Genomic DNA, 19,355 nt, shown 5'->3' on the forward strand with positions numbered 1-19,355 from the left:
ATTAAAAAGACATAAATATGAATGGGAATATACTTCAGAGATATTTTACTCATAAGAATTTCTAGTGGTGCCAATAATTGTGGCCAACATGCATTGGAGAAAGATGTATATTTTTTATAATGTGAGCTTCCCCCCACATTCAATTGTTTTACTTCAATGAAAGGTCAGAATTTTGTCAATTTTTTGAATGAAAGATCAAAAGGATAAACAATGTAGATTTATTTCCACAGGCGCCTTTGCTCATATTTACCAATATCAGTGTAGGGCACTGTAAGTTCTTAAATTATAATTATAAAATGTTTAATCTAAAATATTGCTGTTAAAAACAAAAGCTATTTTTAAAAATGTATATTCTCTTATCGGATGCATATTTCACATGTGAATGTCTTTATTTACTGTGCTGGTAGAGGTCATACAAAAATACTCAATAAAGATAATTTCTCTGTTACATGTATGTTTATTATGGAAAGGCCAATATGAAAAATGTAAATAAAAAAAGACAGAAAAATACAGCATTTACATTCAATACCAAATACAAACTGACATGATATACCAAAAAACAAATACAAAACGATACAGTACTCACGATAATTCAATATGGTTAGTCAACAATAATAGATATTGGTTATATCACATACAAAATTCTACTACGAAAGATAACCCGCCTTATGAGAGTGTTTTTGTGGGAATAAAATTGATTAATGAGTGAATCCAGAAAATGCAGCAAAACCATATGATGATATGATAATAAAAATGAAAATGCAGCACCATTTCCTGGTTTTTGAATCTGAACCTTGGCACAATTACTTCCTGAAAGAACAACTTACAAGAAATAATTATATATGTCAAAAGATAAACAGAGATACGCTCATACAAATTAATATTTAAACCCATACTTCCTTAAAGGATGAAGCCATTTGTTTGCTCTATATAAACTAATGTATCTTGAGTGAGCAATAAGGAAAGAAAAATATTTGGCAATGCATAATCAGTTGCTTAATCATCTAAACCATTGGCCCTAACATGAAGGAATGTGGAAATACGGCACATAATGCATGAAGTGTATATAATCCATTCCAAACGCGTCCTCTGTGCACTCTTTCAATTCAGACACTGCTCATGATGTGTGTAACAGTCATAGCAAAACAAAAACCAAAAACAATGGCTACGTTAGGGGCAATGATTTCTCTTCCAGCCTCTCCATCACTCTGGAAAGTCTCACAACAGTTTAAATGTGTTTCTGCGTGGACGCCTGGGTTGCACTTTCTTCACGGTGGACTGTTGTCAGGGTTCCTCCGTCACTCCATTGCGGGGTTCTGGCTCTGATAAATGGAGGCCTTGTCCTTCAGAAGAGCCAGACAAAGGTGGCAACTCCAGCTTCCTGTAGACATGATTAAAGCCAAATACCTGATCACCAGCGGCAATTGCATAACTAGAACTAGAACCAATTAAAACCACAATAAATGCATAAACTTTGTGTAACCTTGCCGGTTTGGTGTCAAAGACGTGTCTTCAGAAGACTATTTTGAATATGTACACATGTGACTTTTGAAAATTTTTCAAAGCAAACTGACTATTTTTTTGCATCACAAGACTTGGACTAAATCCAAGCGGCAACCTCCCGCAGTTTCTCTTGAAGCCAATACGGAAGTGCCTCAAACTGCAATTCATCGACTGGCCGCTAGGGACAGGATCCAGAAGGGAGCAGAATCTCATTGAGCCCCATGTTAAAATGCCCAACTTTAGAGCAGAATAAAACATGTTTACAGCCTGGTACAAATTGTGCTTTTGGTCTATACGGCTCATTTTGCCCTTCATGACAACTGTGAGGGGGGTGAATTTTTTTATAACTCATTCGTTTACATTATATAAAGCCTTAAAATTCTGCATAATTAAGGGCGTGGCCATTTCGAGTGACAGGTGGATAGCCATTTATCTGCTGTCTGTTAGTCATTGCGTCACTTAAGCTCCGCCCACGTCCCGCCTTTTTGCCCATTTTCTGTTATCCGGGAGTGACGCGCGATGGCGCGCTGCCAAGATGGCGCGTCCCTACTTTGCGCTTCAGAACGGCTCATCAGAATCCTATGGGTGACGTCACGGACACTACGTCCATATTTTTTTACAGTCTATGACTAAATCACACAAGTCAGTGGTGTGAGATCAGAGAAGTTCTTAAATTATAATTATATAATCTTCAATCTAAAAACAAAATGCTATTCTCTTATCTCATATTTCAAATGTTTTACTGGGTTTTGTGGATTTCAGAGCTACAGTACTCTACAGTACTCAATATCGTTTCTACAGTATATTAGGGCTGCTCCCTAAAGGTCAACTAAACATTACTCCATGAGAAGAGGCTTGGTTGGTTGGTTGCAGAAAAGTGGTGAAGCCACGCAGTCTGTGACGGACAGACCGTTAACATGCTGGTCCTTGTGGTAACTATGTTGGCATATACGTCAATAGCCATGTTTCCATCAACCTGTTTTTATGAATTTTGAAGTATTGCATCAGAAAGGAGTGATGGAAACTCCAAATTTCGTGGGAGTAAAATCCCTTTATTTGTATCCCTTTAAAAGTTATGCTCGAAGTGGTTTTAGCCTTGTTGTTAAAGTGCCCCAATTATGTTTTTTCGAATAGTCCCTTTCATGCAGTGCGTAATATAGTTGTTTGTGCATGTAAACGTTCTGCAAAGTTGTAAAGTCGAAAGTGCACGTTAAATAAAGTTATTGTCTCCCAAAAGAAAGAATCGACTCTGAGAACTGCCAAAACCAGTCGTTTGTATTTCGAATCCTAATGCGTGACTTTCACACGCCACTAGAAGATACATTTGCATAATGTCCATCTATGTTGCTTGACCCGCCATCAAACGTAATTTTACTGACGACTGCTTCTCAAATCTCGGAGTTCAGCACAGAATTCGAAAAATGCTTGCTCTTGAAAGATGGGTTAGTACCCAGTTTAGATTTTTGACCTTTTATGCATGTAAACCTGTTGTTTTTGACCTTTTATGCATGTAAACCTGTTGTTGGAGACCTTAAAACAAAATTAGGAGCCTTTAAAATAGCATAATAGGCACACTTTAAAACTGGAGATGGAAACATAAATTCTGACGTAGCAAATATCAAATCCACGTGACTAATCGGCTGTTTCTACTGGTGGTGTCAATAATGTTGCATAACATTTCAAATGTGGCCTTGACATTCTGAAAAATCTTAATGCAAAGAGTAGCTCCTAGTGACAAAATTCTAAGAAAATTCTTAGAAAGGTGGGCATTTCCTCTTAAAATTAACAAAAAAAAAATCCTAATAAAGTAAATCAGAAAGCATCTTAACCCTTAAAAGAGGTCTCAAGGTCCAAAAGTGTTAGGAGAATGAACAAGGATTTTTAAGAGGATTAAGAGTTTCTTTAAAAAATGGACGAAATGCGAAGAGGGAGAAGAAATGTGTTGCACACAATGCATGAGTGAGTTAATAAGACACTGCACGTTAGATCATGCAGGGATCATGTTTGTGACGATATTTTTATGAGACACGCTATATTAAGTACAACATTAACAGCATGGTAAATTAAAAAGTACCATGTTTATACATTAGGGCTGTAACGATTTGACCAAAAATAAAAACCTCGATTAACTGAACATTTGACCTCGATTACGATTAATGAATGATTATTTTGCTTCTTTTTTTTTTGCCCTCATAAGGTTTTGAGTAAGTTAACTGATAAGGTTTGTACTGTAAATATTTTCTACTATTAAAGGTGGAATTTTTTTTTCTAATGAAAAAGTGAATTTCTTTGTGATTTTAAAATACTTGAAGGAAACGGTTCACTTTTATGGGGCAGATTTCTGTTTGTTGTACATCAGATACAGATACATTAGCACAGTAGGCCTACATTACATTTATCTGAATGCATCAATGAGAGAGTGATTGTGTGTGATTGTGATTGTGTATTAAAATGTATGCCTATAACGGTTGAGTTTCTGAGCTACTTTAGTGACTTTACTTTAGTCACAGGACAGCGTTGACACTGCGTTTCTGTGCTCCTCTGCGCTCGATCTTCACGGGATGTGCAAGCTTCTGTCTGAGTGTTCGTTTGTCACAATATATCAGGCATTAGTTCAACATAATACACATCTGATGGTCGAAACTCGCTTTAATGTTCAAACTGGCAGGGCTTAAACCACATACAAATGACAAGCTTTGTGAGGACGCAGGTGAAAGATCTGCCTTCAGGGCGCGCGCGTTATCAGAGACGCGACACGGCTCTGTGTCACAGAAAGAAGCTGAGCACTGAACGGAGAAGTTTTCCGTATTGTTGTTTTTGAAAAGTGCACAATCGCTTTAAATGTTGAAACTGGCAAGCCTTTAAACGCATACTTGACAAACTTTATGAGCAAGAAAGTGAAAGCGATCTGGCTCTGGGGCTTGCGCGCGCCATATGTGTGTGTGTGTGTGTGTCAGCGCGTAGGCTATAAGAACAGCAATTAACTGACCTGTATAAACTGTGTAAAACATGCAGTTACTATAGTGATTCTGGGCATCTATAAACACAGATAACTGCTCCTGCATCTCTGTGTGCCTGCAAACTGCACTTGATGTGACTGACGGGGTGGAGTCACGTGAAAACCGAAATAACCGACATGGGAAAAATACGTTGGTTAGAGGTTCTGAATGTCGGTTTCGGTTATTTTTCGATTAATCGTACAGCCCTAATATACATATATATATTTTGTGAGAGAGAGAGAGAGAGAGAGAGAGTACGGTAAAAAATGACACCGTAATTTCAAAGTGAAGGTTTATATAGACTCTTTTTTCCTTCTTGGACAACCAACCAATCAGTCTTCAAAAGACTGTGTCATACGTAGCAACAGGGTTAGCCCCACCTCCTCACTAAGATAAAAGTTTTTGTATTTTCCTCGCTCAGAGTAGCTCTCATATCGGTCCTGAATCACTCTTAAGCTAAGACGACTATATAGTAAATTAGGAGCTTTCTGAGAGGATTCTTAGAAGCTTTAATACGGGCCCTGGTCACATCGATCTCTTAAAAATCCCACTCACGTTGTCTGTCCCATATGTATGGGGCTCGACGTTGTCGTAAAGCCCTTGCTGCTAGTGCCTTTATCAAAAATTCTGCATTTCTCCTTCTCAAACAACTTGATGGAATTGCACCTAATTCGCATTTGTTTTTTTCTTCTTCTTTTGAGAAAAATATTCACTTCACATTTAGATGGAAACCCAGCTATTGAGTAGATTTACATTCACCCACATAATGCAATTATAATGTGATTTTGGCAATATTGCGATTAAACCAAAACGCAATACTGTGATCAAACGAATGCGATTAAGCTCATAATTGCAGTAACCATATTTGCATTAAAATGATAAAAGTGATTGCTTGTACCTTCTGGAGGGTCTGACATGGGAGGGCTGAGGCAGTACATGTGGTATCCTCTGTCACAGTCATCACAGAACAGAAGCTGGTCCTGGGAAAGAGGATTTAAACACATTAAGAAATGTGTTCTGTTTAAGGGGGTTTGTTTGAGTGATAATGCGAGGAGACTCACGTCATTCTCAGATGTGCCACAAACATTGCAGCACTTGCACTCAATGCACTGCCAGCGGTAAGTCTTCACAGCTGCCATCATCACGGCCGTGAACTGCAGGCACGAAGGATGTCCTTATGAGGGATAAGAGAAAAGGGCCATGAATGAATTACGTGCATTTGAGCATAGAGGTTTGGAGTTTGTTCTGTGCCTCTGTGTCATACCTGAACGTCCACAGTCAGAGCAGGACACCAGCTCTTCAGACTGGCCTGTTTTCTGGTTCATGTTGGAGTCACCCAGGCAGAAATCGCAATAGTCATTGGGTAATGCCAGGCCATTTGGTCCTTTTTTAGGGGCTGTAATAAAACAGAGTGTCAGATTAACTGTTGTCCTGCTTTCCTTAACGTTTTGACTACCAGGTCGTATATACATACATAATCTATGAGGTCGTAACAAACGTGGCAAATATTTGTAATGTCATATACAATATCCTTAAGTCACAAGGATCTAACAATATCTAACTCTTAAATATTGTAAAAAGGTGTGGTTTATACTCAAAGAATAGACCATCTTGTACTTGATAAATCCTTTAAATTGATAATGCACAATGTGTCAGGACCGCACCACATCATTTTTCTCATAGTTTTTACTATAAACTGTGCATATTGTGCAGTCATCATGAATGAACGCTCACTCACTCTTGGGTTCCTCTGGTGGTGCAGGGGTGTGAATCTCAGGTTCTTCTTTGTCCTCTCCCTCCTCATCAGCCAAGTGAGAGTGAGTGTAGTGGTAACTCAAGCCTGGTCTGTTCTTATAGCGTTTCCCACAGACTATTAAAAAGAAAAAGAAAACGTTATGCATTAAGGAAAACAGGATTTTAATTAATCTTTCAGCATAAAGGCTTTTAATGTACTATGTAACTTTCACAACCAAAGCTTCCTCTCCAGATGACCAAACCGTATGATGGAAACTAAGCTGCAAACATGAACCACTCAGAATTCAATTGTCATGATAATGACATCAAAACCATGAGCACACCAACATGCGACCGTTCATGGTGAGTGTTTCATGAACAATAGCATGTATAGTACACAGAAGTTAGCCAAAAACAGACTCACATAGACTACTGTTCAAAAGTTTGAGGTCTGTAAAATCTTTTAATGTTTTTGAAAGAAGTTGTTTTAGTGAGAAATCTCTTATGCCTACCAAGGCTGCATTTATTTGAAAAGTAATACTGTGAAATGATTACAATGTTTTCTGTTTTAGTATATTTTGTTCCTGTGATCAGGTAAAAAATTATAAATTTTCAACAGCCATTATTTTCTCTTTAGTGTCATATAATCATTCTGATTTGGTGCTCAAGAGACATTTCTTATTATTATCAGTGTTAAAGAGCACCTATCATGGAATTTTGAAATTTACCTTTCATGTAGTGTGTAACATAGATCTAAGTGAACAAAAACATCCTGCATAGTTTGAAATATGACAGTGCACCGTATATATAGTTATTTTCTTTCAAAAGTAAGAGTCGACTCTGAGTCATTTTTAAGAATCGTTAGAAGACCGAAGCTTTTTCTCTGACTAGATGACGTCAGCTTGTAGTTACTTGAATACGATACGCCCACTTATTGCGCTCCAAGACGCCAGTGAAAACTAGAAAACATCATGGCGACGAGACGCTGTTTTCTGAAGTGCAACTCAAAAGCTAACTTTTTTTAATCTGCCCAAGGATGAGCATTTGAAGACTAAGTGGCTTGAAGACAAACCATACATCGTCACGATTGTGTGTTTATTAGTCTTCAAATGTCTCTATTTGCATGTTTCGCGATCTCAGGAAGCTTTTATTATGGACTTCTATTATGGCACATGGTATCTTCTTCGTCTGTCTGTACCCTATATGGACTACATGTGCACAGAGCGCCCTCCGGCTGCCAGTATGAATTGAAAACAACACATAAGAGACTCAATCGCTCATGATTAGGCTATCTGCGCATTTTGAGGAAGTATTGAATAAAAAATACTCCTCTGTTTAGAAATTTGACACAGACATATGAGAATCTATCAATATGTCTCCTCATCTGCACACTTTTGAACTAAAAGCCCTGAGGGATGTTGATTTGTCGCGAGTCTTCGTGAGGAGAATAGAGGAGTTTTTTTATGAATGAGATCAGCTGAGGCTCATATTACAATCAAACGGTACAGACGCGGTTTTCATATTCATAACTCCTGACACATATTAACAAATTACTGTCACTATAAGACTTTGATGGGCGTTCCGTTTCCGAAAATTAGGACTGTGTTGAAAAAAATCGATTCACCAATTCTGAATCGATTTTCATATTAATTTCTAAAGATCGATCCGTAACTCAGAGGATCGATTTAATAATAGGCTTACATTTTCCCCGTGAATTTTAATTTGCCGCGTCATTGAATTCACGCATTCGCGCGAGGTGGAAGGACATTAAAACAACGAACATGGCATCTTTGAAAACTCCAGAAACGCTAAAAGCTGCGATCTGGCAGATTGTGGTTTCTCTTGATTTCAGGCGTTTATCCTCCGAAGCCGTACAGGGTGCGTCCCTGCCGCTTCAGCGCGTACACAACATCCATGACGGTCTTTCTCTTGGCGTGCTCGGTGTAGGTCACGGCATCGCGGATCACGTTCTCCAGGAACACCTTCAACACTCCGCGGGTCTCCTTGTAGATCAGACCGGAGATGCGCTTGACACCGCCGCGGTGAGCCAGACTACGGATGGCGGGTTTGGTGATTCCCTGGATGTTATCGCGCAAAACTTTACGGTGACGCTTAGCGCCTCCTTTACCTTTGCGATCTTAATGTCAATTCTTAATGTCATTTTTAATAATATATCAGGTTCGCGTCTAAATAATTGGTCTACTGCTGCTGATATACCTCTGCGTCCTCTGTCGTCTACACCAGTGCAAGTTTGTGAAAGCAGTTGTATCAACACTCTGGAAGGGGAATTGTTCTTTGCAACCATCCTCCATTAATTTGCAGTTGAATGTCTATAATAATAGTATCAATATGTTGCATAACTACAGTCCTGTAATTCAGGTAACAGCTGGAAAAAAATGCTTTCTTAAAAAACACTTATCTAAATCTCGAAGATCGGATCAGATCGGATCGAATCGAATAATGATAATCGATTCAAGATCTTGAGAATCGGAATCGAATCGATTCTTGAAATTTGAATCGAAACCCAGCCCTACCGAAAATATCTGCACAGACTACAATCACAACTGACTGGGTCATCGGACCAATCACCGCAGATTAGCGTCACGTAAAGGCGGGGTTTTGAAAAGTGAATCACTAAAGGAATCATTTGAAAATCGCTGTCAAAACAGGTAAAAATAAATGCATATTATAAGAAAACTAAAGTATTTTTTGTCATTGCATGCATGCAAAACTGTTGTTGGGGACTTCTAAAACAATATTTGGAACATTTTAAATGCCATAATAGGTGCTCTTTAATATTTTTGTGGGAACTGGGATACTATTTTTTCAGAATTCTCTGATTAATAAAAAAATTTAAATTAAAATATTTTGTAACATTATAGATGTCTTTAGTGTGACTTTTAAACAATGTAATGTGTCCTCACAAAACAAAAGTATAAAGGAATAATAAAACTATATAACTAAAATATTAACTAATAATATAATATAATATCTATATACATATATTAGTGAAAAGGTCACTAAGTTAAATTCTAACTGTTAAAAAAATATACCTAATGCTACCAAAAGAATGAAAAAACCCTCAAAATAACACGTCAAAAACTCACTGTCACAAGCATACGGTTTGTCTCGATCTTCCTGGGCTGCTGCAGCAGCTTCCAATTTCTTCTTTCCATTTCCAACTCCTCGACCCTGGCAGATTAAAATGACATTTTATTAACTCTATTCCCTCAGGCCATTGTATTACCCGTAACACAAGCACCATCACAAGAGGAGATTATAAATGGTTAATACTGTATCAATATTCAATTAATTAAGCAACAGCAGACTAGGCATGTTACCTTAGACTTTCCTTTTCCCCGTCTTTTTGGAGTTTCCTCCTCGAAATCTTCATCGTCCAGATCATCCAAGTATTCTTCGGGCTCAAGGATTCTCTGAGAATGACAGGAATCAATCAGGCCATGCATTCATATATGAAAATATATGAAAAGCCCAGAGTCTACAGTACATAAGAGGCCATATTGAAAAGCCCTGGTATATACCTTCCTGATGCGTGTGGAGCCGCTGTGGCTGCTGGCTGTGCTGGTTCCAGTGATCTCAGCCAGACTGGTTTCTTCCTCAGGTGGTCTGAGCTCCGTGGTCACTCGTTTATCCAGCGGCTCTCCTTTCAGCAAGGCTTCCAGACTGCTCCCATCCAACGGGCCCAACACATCTTTTTTCAGTCCCAGCTCCAGCTCAGCTTTGGAAAGATGCCTTTCTTTAATCATTTAGTCATGATTTACAAAGTTTAATATAATCTAATTTTTTGTATCAATATTACCTTAATCAATTTGGTCTCTATGAAATAATAGACAATGTATATATATATATAAACTTTAGACAAAATGTTAAAAAAAGCTTGCATGCTTTTCTGTTGAGTATCATATTTGATACATTAGGCTTTTATGGCTCATGTAACATGGGAGAATATGGAGCTCATACTCAAGGAGAAAACATACCATCATTTTATCCAGACCCAAACCATCACAAATAAGCAATTTGGTGCAGTTGCTGTCATTTATATGCCCAAAAGTAAGATGAAATGAGATCTCAATGAGATCCTTATAATCAGTTGTCTCACTATATCTCCCGATAATATGTCTAAGAAATGTTATTTTTAAATGCTCAGATTAATGATCAAAGCTCTGTAGTCACTGATATTCTAGTAAGATTTTTCTAAAAAAATATGTATGTATTATCAATTATATTAATCCTAAATTGCTTCAGTCTATAAATGTTCACCTTGAAATTCTAAAGTTATTTTTACATTTACTTTATAAAAATTAGTATAGATTTCACAGCAAAAAGACATGCACCACGACCTGAAGGGGGGCATTTATATGATTCTACTGAAAAAAAAAACTTTACTTGCTAAAGAAGTATAAAATATCAATCAGAAGATAGGAGGCATGTAGAAGATTGTGTGCAACAGGTTTTTCATCAAGTTATTCATCAGAATTTGAGGCCTTAGAAATTTGTGTGCAACAACAAAAAAATCTACTACTAGTGTTATAACAATACCAGATTTAAGTGGAGGAAAAACCAAAGCAGGGTCTTCTGGTGGGTGAGCTCTCCTTTTCTTCCTCCAGCGCCGGGCGGGATATGTGTACAGCTGTCCTGGTGCTGTACCTTAAATAGTAATCATAAGGTCTGTATGTTAGTAACAGTAGGACAGACTGAGAATAGAATCAGTGTAACTGGGCCGATGCCAAACCTGCACTCCTGTGTCTCTTCTCCATCCAAATGTAGCAGTTGCTTTGAGCGACTCCAGTCTGGGAGTCCAGGAAAGGCATGAGGATGCTCCTCTCGGCACACAGCCGGGCGTTATAACTATGACACTGTTCCAATGCATCTTTATAGTACTGTTCTCCAAGTCTTCAGGTCACACACACACACAAGAGAGAATCCCATCATATATACGTTTATACAACGCATGTGATTTAGATTTACATATTCACTTTTCATCAGTTAAATCTTAGTTTTGGAAAGATAAAGGAGAGTATTATTATATTACATTTCGTGCGTCACAACGTGCTGATATGCAAACAATGGACATCAATGGACCCCAATGTAATGTATTCATTTTTGCCAGTGTTAAAAAAGAAAGGACAATTTGATAGACATTTCTTAAAAAGTTGGACAAGGGAACTCAACAAAAAGAGCAAACTAATCAGTGACTGGCTAGTGTAACTGATATTGAAAAGTAGACACATGGCTGTAGCGTTCTTTGATGTCACAGAAAACGATGAATGGACGAGGTGCAGATTAGCAAACCAAACACCACCACAATACTTCATCCTGACTTTAGTATATAAAACCATCCCGATTCCGCAATAATTTAAGAATATCATACGGAGATTCATTCAAAGAGTTTACAAACTACATGTACTCACACTTTAACGATATTCTCCACGGCAGTCGCCATTGTTTTGCTGTAGTGGGCTGTTGTTGTCTACACTGCGCGTGCGCACTGGATCATTTTTTTAATCAACGCTACGTTCTCATCTTTAGAGGATGAAATATTTGATCCGTCACAGCAGATTAAAGCTGACTAGAATGTTTTTTTTTTTATTCGAAAAAATTTCACATAATATTTTACCGAAATACAAACGATACTACTAAACCAAAATAAATCAAACTCATTGATCTCATTCTGCGATGGGCGTGGTTACGTTGAAACGACATCTTCCGTCCGCACCGCCGCCATTTATATCGCACCGCCATTTTACATCAACCCCAGCAGAGATTAGATTACGAAGATGACGGCTCAAATGGAAAACCAACTTTGCAAGCTGTTTGTCGGCGGTCTCAACGTCCAGACCACCGACGATGGGCTGCGACAGCATTTCGAGCAGTACGGGAACCTCACGGACTGCGTGGTGGTGCAGAACCAGCAGCTAAAGCGCTCGCGTTGCTTCGGTTTCGTGACCTACTCGAGCCCGGAGGAGGCAGACGCGGCCATGGGGGCCCGGCCTCATGTTCTGGACGGCAACAACGTCGAGCTGAAGAGAGCCGTTGCACGGGAAGATGCGGGCAAGCCCGAGGCTCTCGCGAAAGTAAAGAAGATATTCATCGGCGGTCTTAAAGACGATATCGAGGAGGATCACCTCCGCGACTGTTTCTCCCAGTTTGGCGCGGTGGAGAAGGCGGAGGTGATCACAGACAAAGAGACCGGCAAGAAGCGCGGCTTCGGCTTTGTGTATTTTGAAGACAACGACTCGGCCGATAAAGCCGTGGTGCTCAAATATCACATTATCAACGGGCATAAAGTGGAAGTGAAGAAAGCCCTGACCAAGCAGGAGATGCAGGCTTCTGGTAGTCGCGGTGGCCGCGGCGGCCGAGGAGGTGGACGGGGGATGGGCAGACCGCAGAACGGCTACGGCGGGCGCGGCGGTGGCTACGGCAACTACGGCGGCGGCTACGGGGGCAACGACGGCTATGGAGGCGGATACGGTGGCGGGTATGGGGGAGGCTACGGTGACCAAATGGAGGGCTACGGCGGTGGTAACGGCTACAATGACTTTGGCAGCGGTTATGGCCAGCAGTCCTCTGGCTATGGCCCAATGAAAGGTAATTACTCGGGCAGAAGCAACGCTCCTTACTCCCGAGGTGGTGGTGGTGGTGGTTACGGCAGGGGGGGTTACGGAGGCTCGTATTAGGAGCGCTTATTAGGTCTCATGTTAAGAGCAGCTCCTTCCCCAGCCCACATCACAGTTTTGACCACACATTATCTTCAGCTAAGTAGCCAGATTTTAGCCACCTTAATATGGCGTGGCATTGACTGAATCACTCAAGCTCCATTCAGGAGGTCACAACTTATCCAGCCTAGCAAATCATAGGTAGGGCTCACCTATCCAACTTTGCTCAAGATCTGTTACTACTACACATCCTTTTGCTCTCTTCCCTGAATTAATAGGGAGATTTTTTTTTTCAGCAAGACATAGGACTACTTCTCTGGATCTCTACTTATTATAAGACTGGCCAGTGGTGGCTGGTGCAGGCTACCTGTTTTCACACGGTTTTTTTGTGCATTGGGATTAAGTTAACATTAGTATTTTTGCTTGTTAGAGTTGGCATGTTTTTCTCCTTTTAGTATATGTATTGTATCTTTATTGTGTCTTTTTGTTTTCTTTTCAAGACTTAATTAAATCTGGTTTTTAATTTAGAGCCAGTGGCAGTGAACCCCTGTAGAGATTCAAGATTTCATTGGTTGGCATCATGCACCATCTGCATATCACGTGATCTATAAGAGTATACAGCCTGGTTCTCAAAGTAAAATACTTGTATTTTTTTTTTGTGGAATTCCTAGTAAAAAAAAAACCTTAACCATGATTCTGTAAATCTCCAAGAATTGAAACCATGTGCTTGTAAAAACACTTAGGCATCCACCTAGTCCCATGTAGCATGGCGAATGATCTAATAGTCGCTCTCAAACTACTTAAATATTGTGCGTGTATCAAAAAAATAAAATATTGTTTCTGTATACTCAACAAATATAAGTCAATAGTTGTTGGTCATTTTTTTTTAAATTTGATTGTCATTCGCAATGCTTCTTGGGATTTGTAGTTCTTTCCCTCTTTAAAGCAGTGCAGTCTTGTCACTTTGTCTGTTTTTCAAATAGGCTACTTTTTTCTTCTTTCAATTTAAAGTTTGTAATGATGCGATTCACCCCTGTAGCTGGTTCATGATTTTTCTTAAAAAAAGGGGGGGTGGGGGGTGTATTTCTGGAAAAGTGCACGTTCACTAATGCGCTTGAAGGACTCGCTGTGGAGTCTGTTGCCAACCAATGAAAGATTAATTTGATTTAATTAGGCTCGATGGCAACTAGAAGTTGTTCGTCCTAACATAAAAGTGTTGGAATAAACAAACTTCTGTGGCGTCTCAGTGAAAGCCAAGTTAAATGGACTAGTTTCAAATGTTCAGGCTTCCTTAAATAAAAAAACAATATTCGTAAATCTAGTAACGAACGTGTCTCCCAATTAGTGTCATTTGTTAAATAGTTCAAGCAAACTATGAAAATATTGTCATTGGTGTTACAGTGAACCTTTTTTGACGGGACTTTGAAGACAGATTTGAGTTGTTTTTCTACAGTTTAATCATTTAGTAAAGGACTTAAATGTTCTTGTCTCATTGTATTATTGCTTCAACGGAATAACCTATTGAATATTGTTTATTTCAGATACAACTGAACTGTATGTACTTCTGTTAATAAAAACCATTACTCCGTAGCCATTATGGTTCTTGACAAACTGAGCTTTATTGGGTGGCTTTGACGTATGAGGCCCGTTTAGTGATTTGTCTTTCCAACTAGGTAAGACTAAAATTGGAGGCGCACCTTTTGCCTTTATCAGGCATTGAATCTAGTGCTCCACATGAATTACATTTATTTGCATCAGACATGTGGGGATGTTACTATTTTCCCAACCATATGTTGTCTTTATTCTTAAAATATGTTTAGAGCTTTGTTCCAATACTTTTAGTGATCAAATAAGATGGATCTATACCTTAGCTGTGTCCACTACTACGTCATTGGATTCTCCAGGGGTACTCCAGAGATGTAGAAACCCAGCTGAAAATCCATAGGATAATCGCACCAGGTTTCCAGGTTTGTAGAAATACTTTATACACAAGACATTACATCAGGTGTGTCTTTAACCTACTTTGGGATCCACCTGGATGAAAATCAGGTATTTGTGAGTCGATAACGTAAAGCGTGCATGCACAATTTAAGCATTTCCTAAATACTAGCTGTGAATAGCGTTAACTTGCGGTGATCATGTAACCCAGAGGAAAAGTGGCAATTAGAACATGCTCTGTAGTTCAATGTGTGTGACGCTGTGGTGATTGTGGTCTATGTAGTTATGTCTTACTCTTAATCCAATATTTTAGCCGATTTCCAGTTTAAGGTCAAACCGGAGAATGGAGCTTATAGTTCCTGTATACTTGACGCATTAGTTCCAGATATTAATGACATCAAATGCAAAGGAGATCAGCATTTATTAAGCAAGGTTTGTGCTTTCAGTTATTTACTTTACATCTTATCAATCCCCCTCCCCTCCTCATCTCGGTGTTTTGCTCGTGTTTTGTCCTTCTACATTTCTGGGACTCTTTAGAGGACAGTGGATATTGTTGATAATTCAGTGAGACTATTGAAGATCCAACTGTAAAACCTCTTGGCATTGGCTTTTTTTAAAAAGTGAGATCTGCTACTCTCATTCTTAAAGCACAGCTCCTACATAGACCCTCCTTAAAGGCACAGTGTGTAAATCTGATGGGGTTTGTGTCATAGATTGACAGTAGACAGACATGTTTCAGGACACCGTTTGTTGACTTGACACTTACATGCATCTGCATCTGTCTTCTTTTTCCACAGAGGGTATGCAATGGAAGGATTTAAATAAAATCTCACTTCCAAGTGCGGCCGCTTGATGCGCCTCTACTGTGGCTGTGAATCCAGTTGCTCTGAAAAATGAAGGAAGAACTCCAGTCATTTTGGTGAGCAAGTTTTGAAGTCTTTATTTTTATATATACATATTAGGGGTGTAACGGTTCAAAATGACTGTTCGTTTTATGTACCTTGCTTTTGAAGTCACTGTTTGAGACGGCAGGAGGGAGAAAACTAAACACAAATTTGCTTTTTAATTTTTTTTTTATTAAACTGGTTTACTGAAGAAATTGTCTGTCTTTAAATAAATCTTAAGGATAAAAAAAATATATCAGCTAATGCTGTAAACTGTATTACTATATTATAGGTTACAATTAACAACAGAGTCCAAACTATTACATTCAGTTGCTATTTGTTTTTAGATATAACAATAAACACTGAGCTTATTGTGATTTTTATTGGTGGTTAATGGGCTACAAATCTGTATTCATCGTGTACTGAACCGAAAGACATACCGAAACATACTGAAAATCGTTAACCCCTATATATATTATCATCTATCTCATTAGACAGTGACACCAATTATGTTTACATTTGTTTCCCCCTCTTCTTTTTGCAGTCTAGCAGAGTTCGCATATGCTAGATTCCTGTGGACCCTTCTAAGAGGCAGGATGCCTATGGTAAGACTTTGTAGTGTATTGCATTGTAAGTTTCAGTGATTTAACTTTAAGATCAAACTTTATCAAAATGCATTCCGATTATATACTACTTTTAAAAAAAATGTATTTGTGATTTGTCAAACATCACTCTCTAGATCTTTTTGTGGGCTGATCAGTGAGGTCTATTTCTTAAAGTGCCCCTATTATGCAGTTTTACAGTTTACCTGTAGTAGGTTTACATGAATAAAAACCCCATTAATTTTCTCATGATATGCATTGCAGCATCACCTCATTTCTCAGTGTCTGAAATGGTTTTTATCAAGGATTCAGTCTAAACCCCTCTTTTCTGAGAGTCTTCTGTGCACTGGTCAGATGTCCCAGTCTGTTGAGATTGGGCTACAGCTTGCAGTGCGCGTCGGAAATGGAACGCCCATTACCATATCTGAGTTTTAGCTCCAGAGACTTCCTCAGCACTTGATGCACAGTGATATGAATTTGTTTTTTTAATACCTACTTTTTTTGGGAGTTAATTATTTTGTAGAATGCGCTTGTCACTCCAGTAAATGACTGAACTTTGTGTGTACAGAACGGGATTATGCACTGAAAGGTGAACTGGCACCTAATTTAGCTGCAGTGTTTACTTGGCTGTAGTTTTATCCTACAGGTAGCTTATTTACAATAAAATAACAGCCAATTACCCCTGTGCCAGCTTTGTGGTTTTATATTAATTTAATTTGCAATGGTATCCTAATTTTTGTTCATAATCCTTAAACTAATCAAAATAAAAAATAAAATAAAAACTGCCAACAAGAATTAACCCATTAATAAGTGCACATTTTGTATGTATTTAGACTAAATATAATTTTTTGTATCTTGACCTCGTGTCCAAGCTGCTTTTTTGCACTATAACAAATGACAATGCGCCTATCGTCCTTATCCGACAGTGTAGGTTAATTAAAGAATAAATGACCATCTCTTGTTTATTTAACTCTGCAATAATATTCAACCAAGGCTTTTTCTAGTGAATTCCCCATTTAAAATGAGGTAGTATTGGCAACAACTAGGAAACGATGGTGACGCATCATTTCAAGGTAAGGCCGTCTCTAAACTGGACTAATTTGGCTAGTCACACTAAAAGTGTGTGTAATAATGACAAATCACACGCTGCGCGTAGGGCATCAAGTGCTGAGGGGGCACCAAAAGAAAACCCATCTCCACCCACCCACACATCCCCGCCCCCGCTCAGCTCTACAAAGTTACGAACACTGCTATTGCGGGCACCATAAAGTAATAGACGGCCAGCAGTGGGACTGTGCACAGATTATAGTCTATATATTTACTCCAGAAACTTACTCTATGAAAATGGAAAACAGTGATAGATGGACCTCTCAACCTTTATGCTAAAGAGGAAATCCAACGCAACTTTGAGGGGACCAATCAAACATGATTTAGTATTTCTGCTAAGATAGTGACATTTGACATCAACCACATGGCGAACGCTAATACTTTTTCATAACAGTTCTATCTAATACCGTATTAGGCAGGACCGTAAAACAGTTTCTTAAATTAATGAAGATTGAGAATGTGAGTGCTATGTGCTCATGCTCTGGCGTTCTCAGTGCCATCAGAATAAGTCACAACCAGCACGCCATGCATCACTTCAGGGTTCCTACTGGCGGTGCGATTGCGACCAGGAAAATGTACCTAGGGGAAGTTTTAGTTCTCCGGGAACCACCCTGGAGGCTAGTTCCTAGAACTACCTGGTGCGAAACGTTGCGGTTTATGCTGTCAAAAAGCACTGTCCTTCAGATGAGATGTCAAACCGAGGTCCTGACTATGGTTGTTAAAAATCCTAAAAATTACCTTTAAAAAATGAGTAGGGGTTTAACCCTGGCATCCTGGGCAAAATTTGCACATTGGCCTCTGTTCATCATCATGGCCTTCTAATCATCCAAATATATACTGATAGGATTCATCACACTCTGAGGAAAAAGGAAAAAAACTGGTCTAGACCAGGGCTGATTCTCCCAAAAGTATCATAAGCCTACCATTGGTGTCAATGGTCTCTACGAACTTCTTGGAGTGTGTTAACACTTGGCATGTTTGGTTGGATTAAAACGAACCCTGGTGTGATTGCTCTGTTAGTGCGACTCATTTGAATAAGTGTGAACGCTGTCATCAGGACCCTGGTGCACACCAAACAAGCAGACGAGACAGCAGAAAATATGGGTCTGGGTCCGCTTCCAAACAAACTCTGGCACGGTTCGAATGAAATATGAACGCATCTGATATGCTAGGGTGACCATATTTTGATTACCGAAAACCAGGACACTCGGCCCGGCAATGAGATGCTCAAATGATACTCGAAGTTTACTCAAATTCCTTTCAATACATTTAAAGCCCTCTCTGTATGGATAGAAAATTGTTATATTAGGGCCAGGACTTGAAAACAGGACATGCCCTGGGAAACAGGACGTTTGGTCACCCTATGATATGCACATTTGTGGTGGTTGAGGAGATTTCACCCCTTCCATGTAAAGCGATTTGAGTGCCAAGAAAATTGCTATGTAAATGTAATAAATTACATGAAGTTGTAATTACATATGGGAAAAAAGCATAATGGGGCACTTGAAGTCAAGAGGGTGTAGATTGCAACAGAAGTTTCTTCTTTCTAATGCATTTCCCCCCCCTTATCTTTTTGTATTTTTTTTATTTTATTATTTCTGTTATGCTCTCTTAGAAATGTCTGGTCTTGTTGTTTTTACAGGCCGGGTGCCAAGATGCCATGATGATAGTACCTGGAGGGCGGCATTGACTGCAGCTGAATCGAATGCGAACAGTGATTGAAATCATTGTACATGTGCATATGAACAGGAATGAACCTTGCATTGAATGTCTGTTTTAAATTCAATAATAAAAAAATTAACTGGATATTTTCTGAGTCTGTTATTAAGGTTTACATGCAACAGTGTTGTTTTGGAAATCAGCTGAACAACGAGAAACATTTACTTGGCTTTAAACTAAACTGTAAACCTA

The 19,355-nt window shown here is 39.0% G+C and overlaps 2 protein-coding genes across 3 annotated transcripts; one reads left to right on the plus strand and one right to left on the minus strand.

The window, feature by feature from the left end:
- Window positions 1-373: 373 nt before the first annotated feature.
- Window positions 374-11,811, minus strand: dpf2l (D4, zinc and double PHD fingers family 2, like). 2 transcript variants are annotated; one of them, XM_079839377.1, is made up of 11 exons: window positions 11,669-11,811; window positions 10,990-11,150; window positions 10,797-10,904; window positions 9,779-9,975; window positions 9,578-9,670; window positions 9,344-9,428; window positions 6,241-6,372; window positions 5,767-5,898; window positions 5,564-5,676; window positions 5,401-5,482; window positions 374-1,381 (listed from the first exon to the last, which is right to left on the minus strand). In XM_079839377.1, the coding sequence occupies exons 1-11, from the start codon at window positions 11,698-11,700 to the stop codon at window positions 1,299-1,301; spliced, it is 1,218 nt and encodes a 405-aa protein (XP_079695503.1). In that variant the 5' UTR covers window positions 11,701-11,811; the 3' UTR covers window positions 374-1,298. The 2 variants fall into 2 exon arrangements, with proteins under 2 accessions (XP_079695503.1, XP_079695502.1); XM_079839376.1 differs by having other exon boundaries at window positions 441-1,381; window positions 5,401-5,676; window positions 11,669-11,803.
- A 178-nt stretch (window positions 11,812-11,989) lies between these two features.
- On the plus strand, window positions 11,990-19,249 carry hnrnpa0a (heterogeneous nuclear ribonucleoprotein A0a). The gene is made up of 4 exons (XM_079839378.1): window positions 11,990-12,845; window positions 15,649-15,770; window positions 16,280-16,340; window positions 19,087-19,249. The coding sequence occupies exons 1-2, from the start codon at window positions 12,035-12,037 to the stop codon at window positions 15,702-15,704; spliced, it is 867 nt and encodes a 288-aa protein (XP_079695504.1). The 5' UTR covers window positions 11,990-12,034; the 3' UTR covers window positions 15,705-15,770; window positions 16,280-16,340; window positions 19,087-19,249.
- Window positions 19,250-19,355: the final 106 nt, after the last annotated feature.

Source organism: Gobio gobio (assembly GCF_949357685.1).
Source record: "Gobio gobio genome assembly, chromosome: 16".
Classification (NCBI taxonomy): Eukaryota; Metazoa; Chordata; class Actinopteri; order Cypriniformes; family Gobionidae; genus Gobio; species Gobio gobio.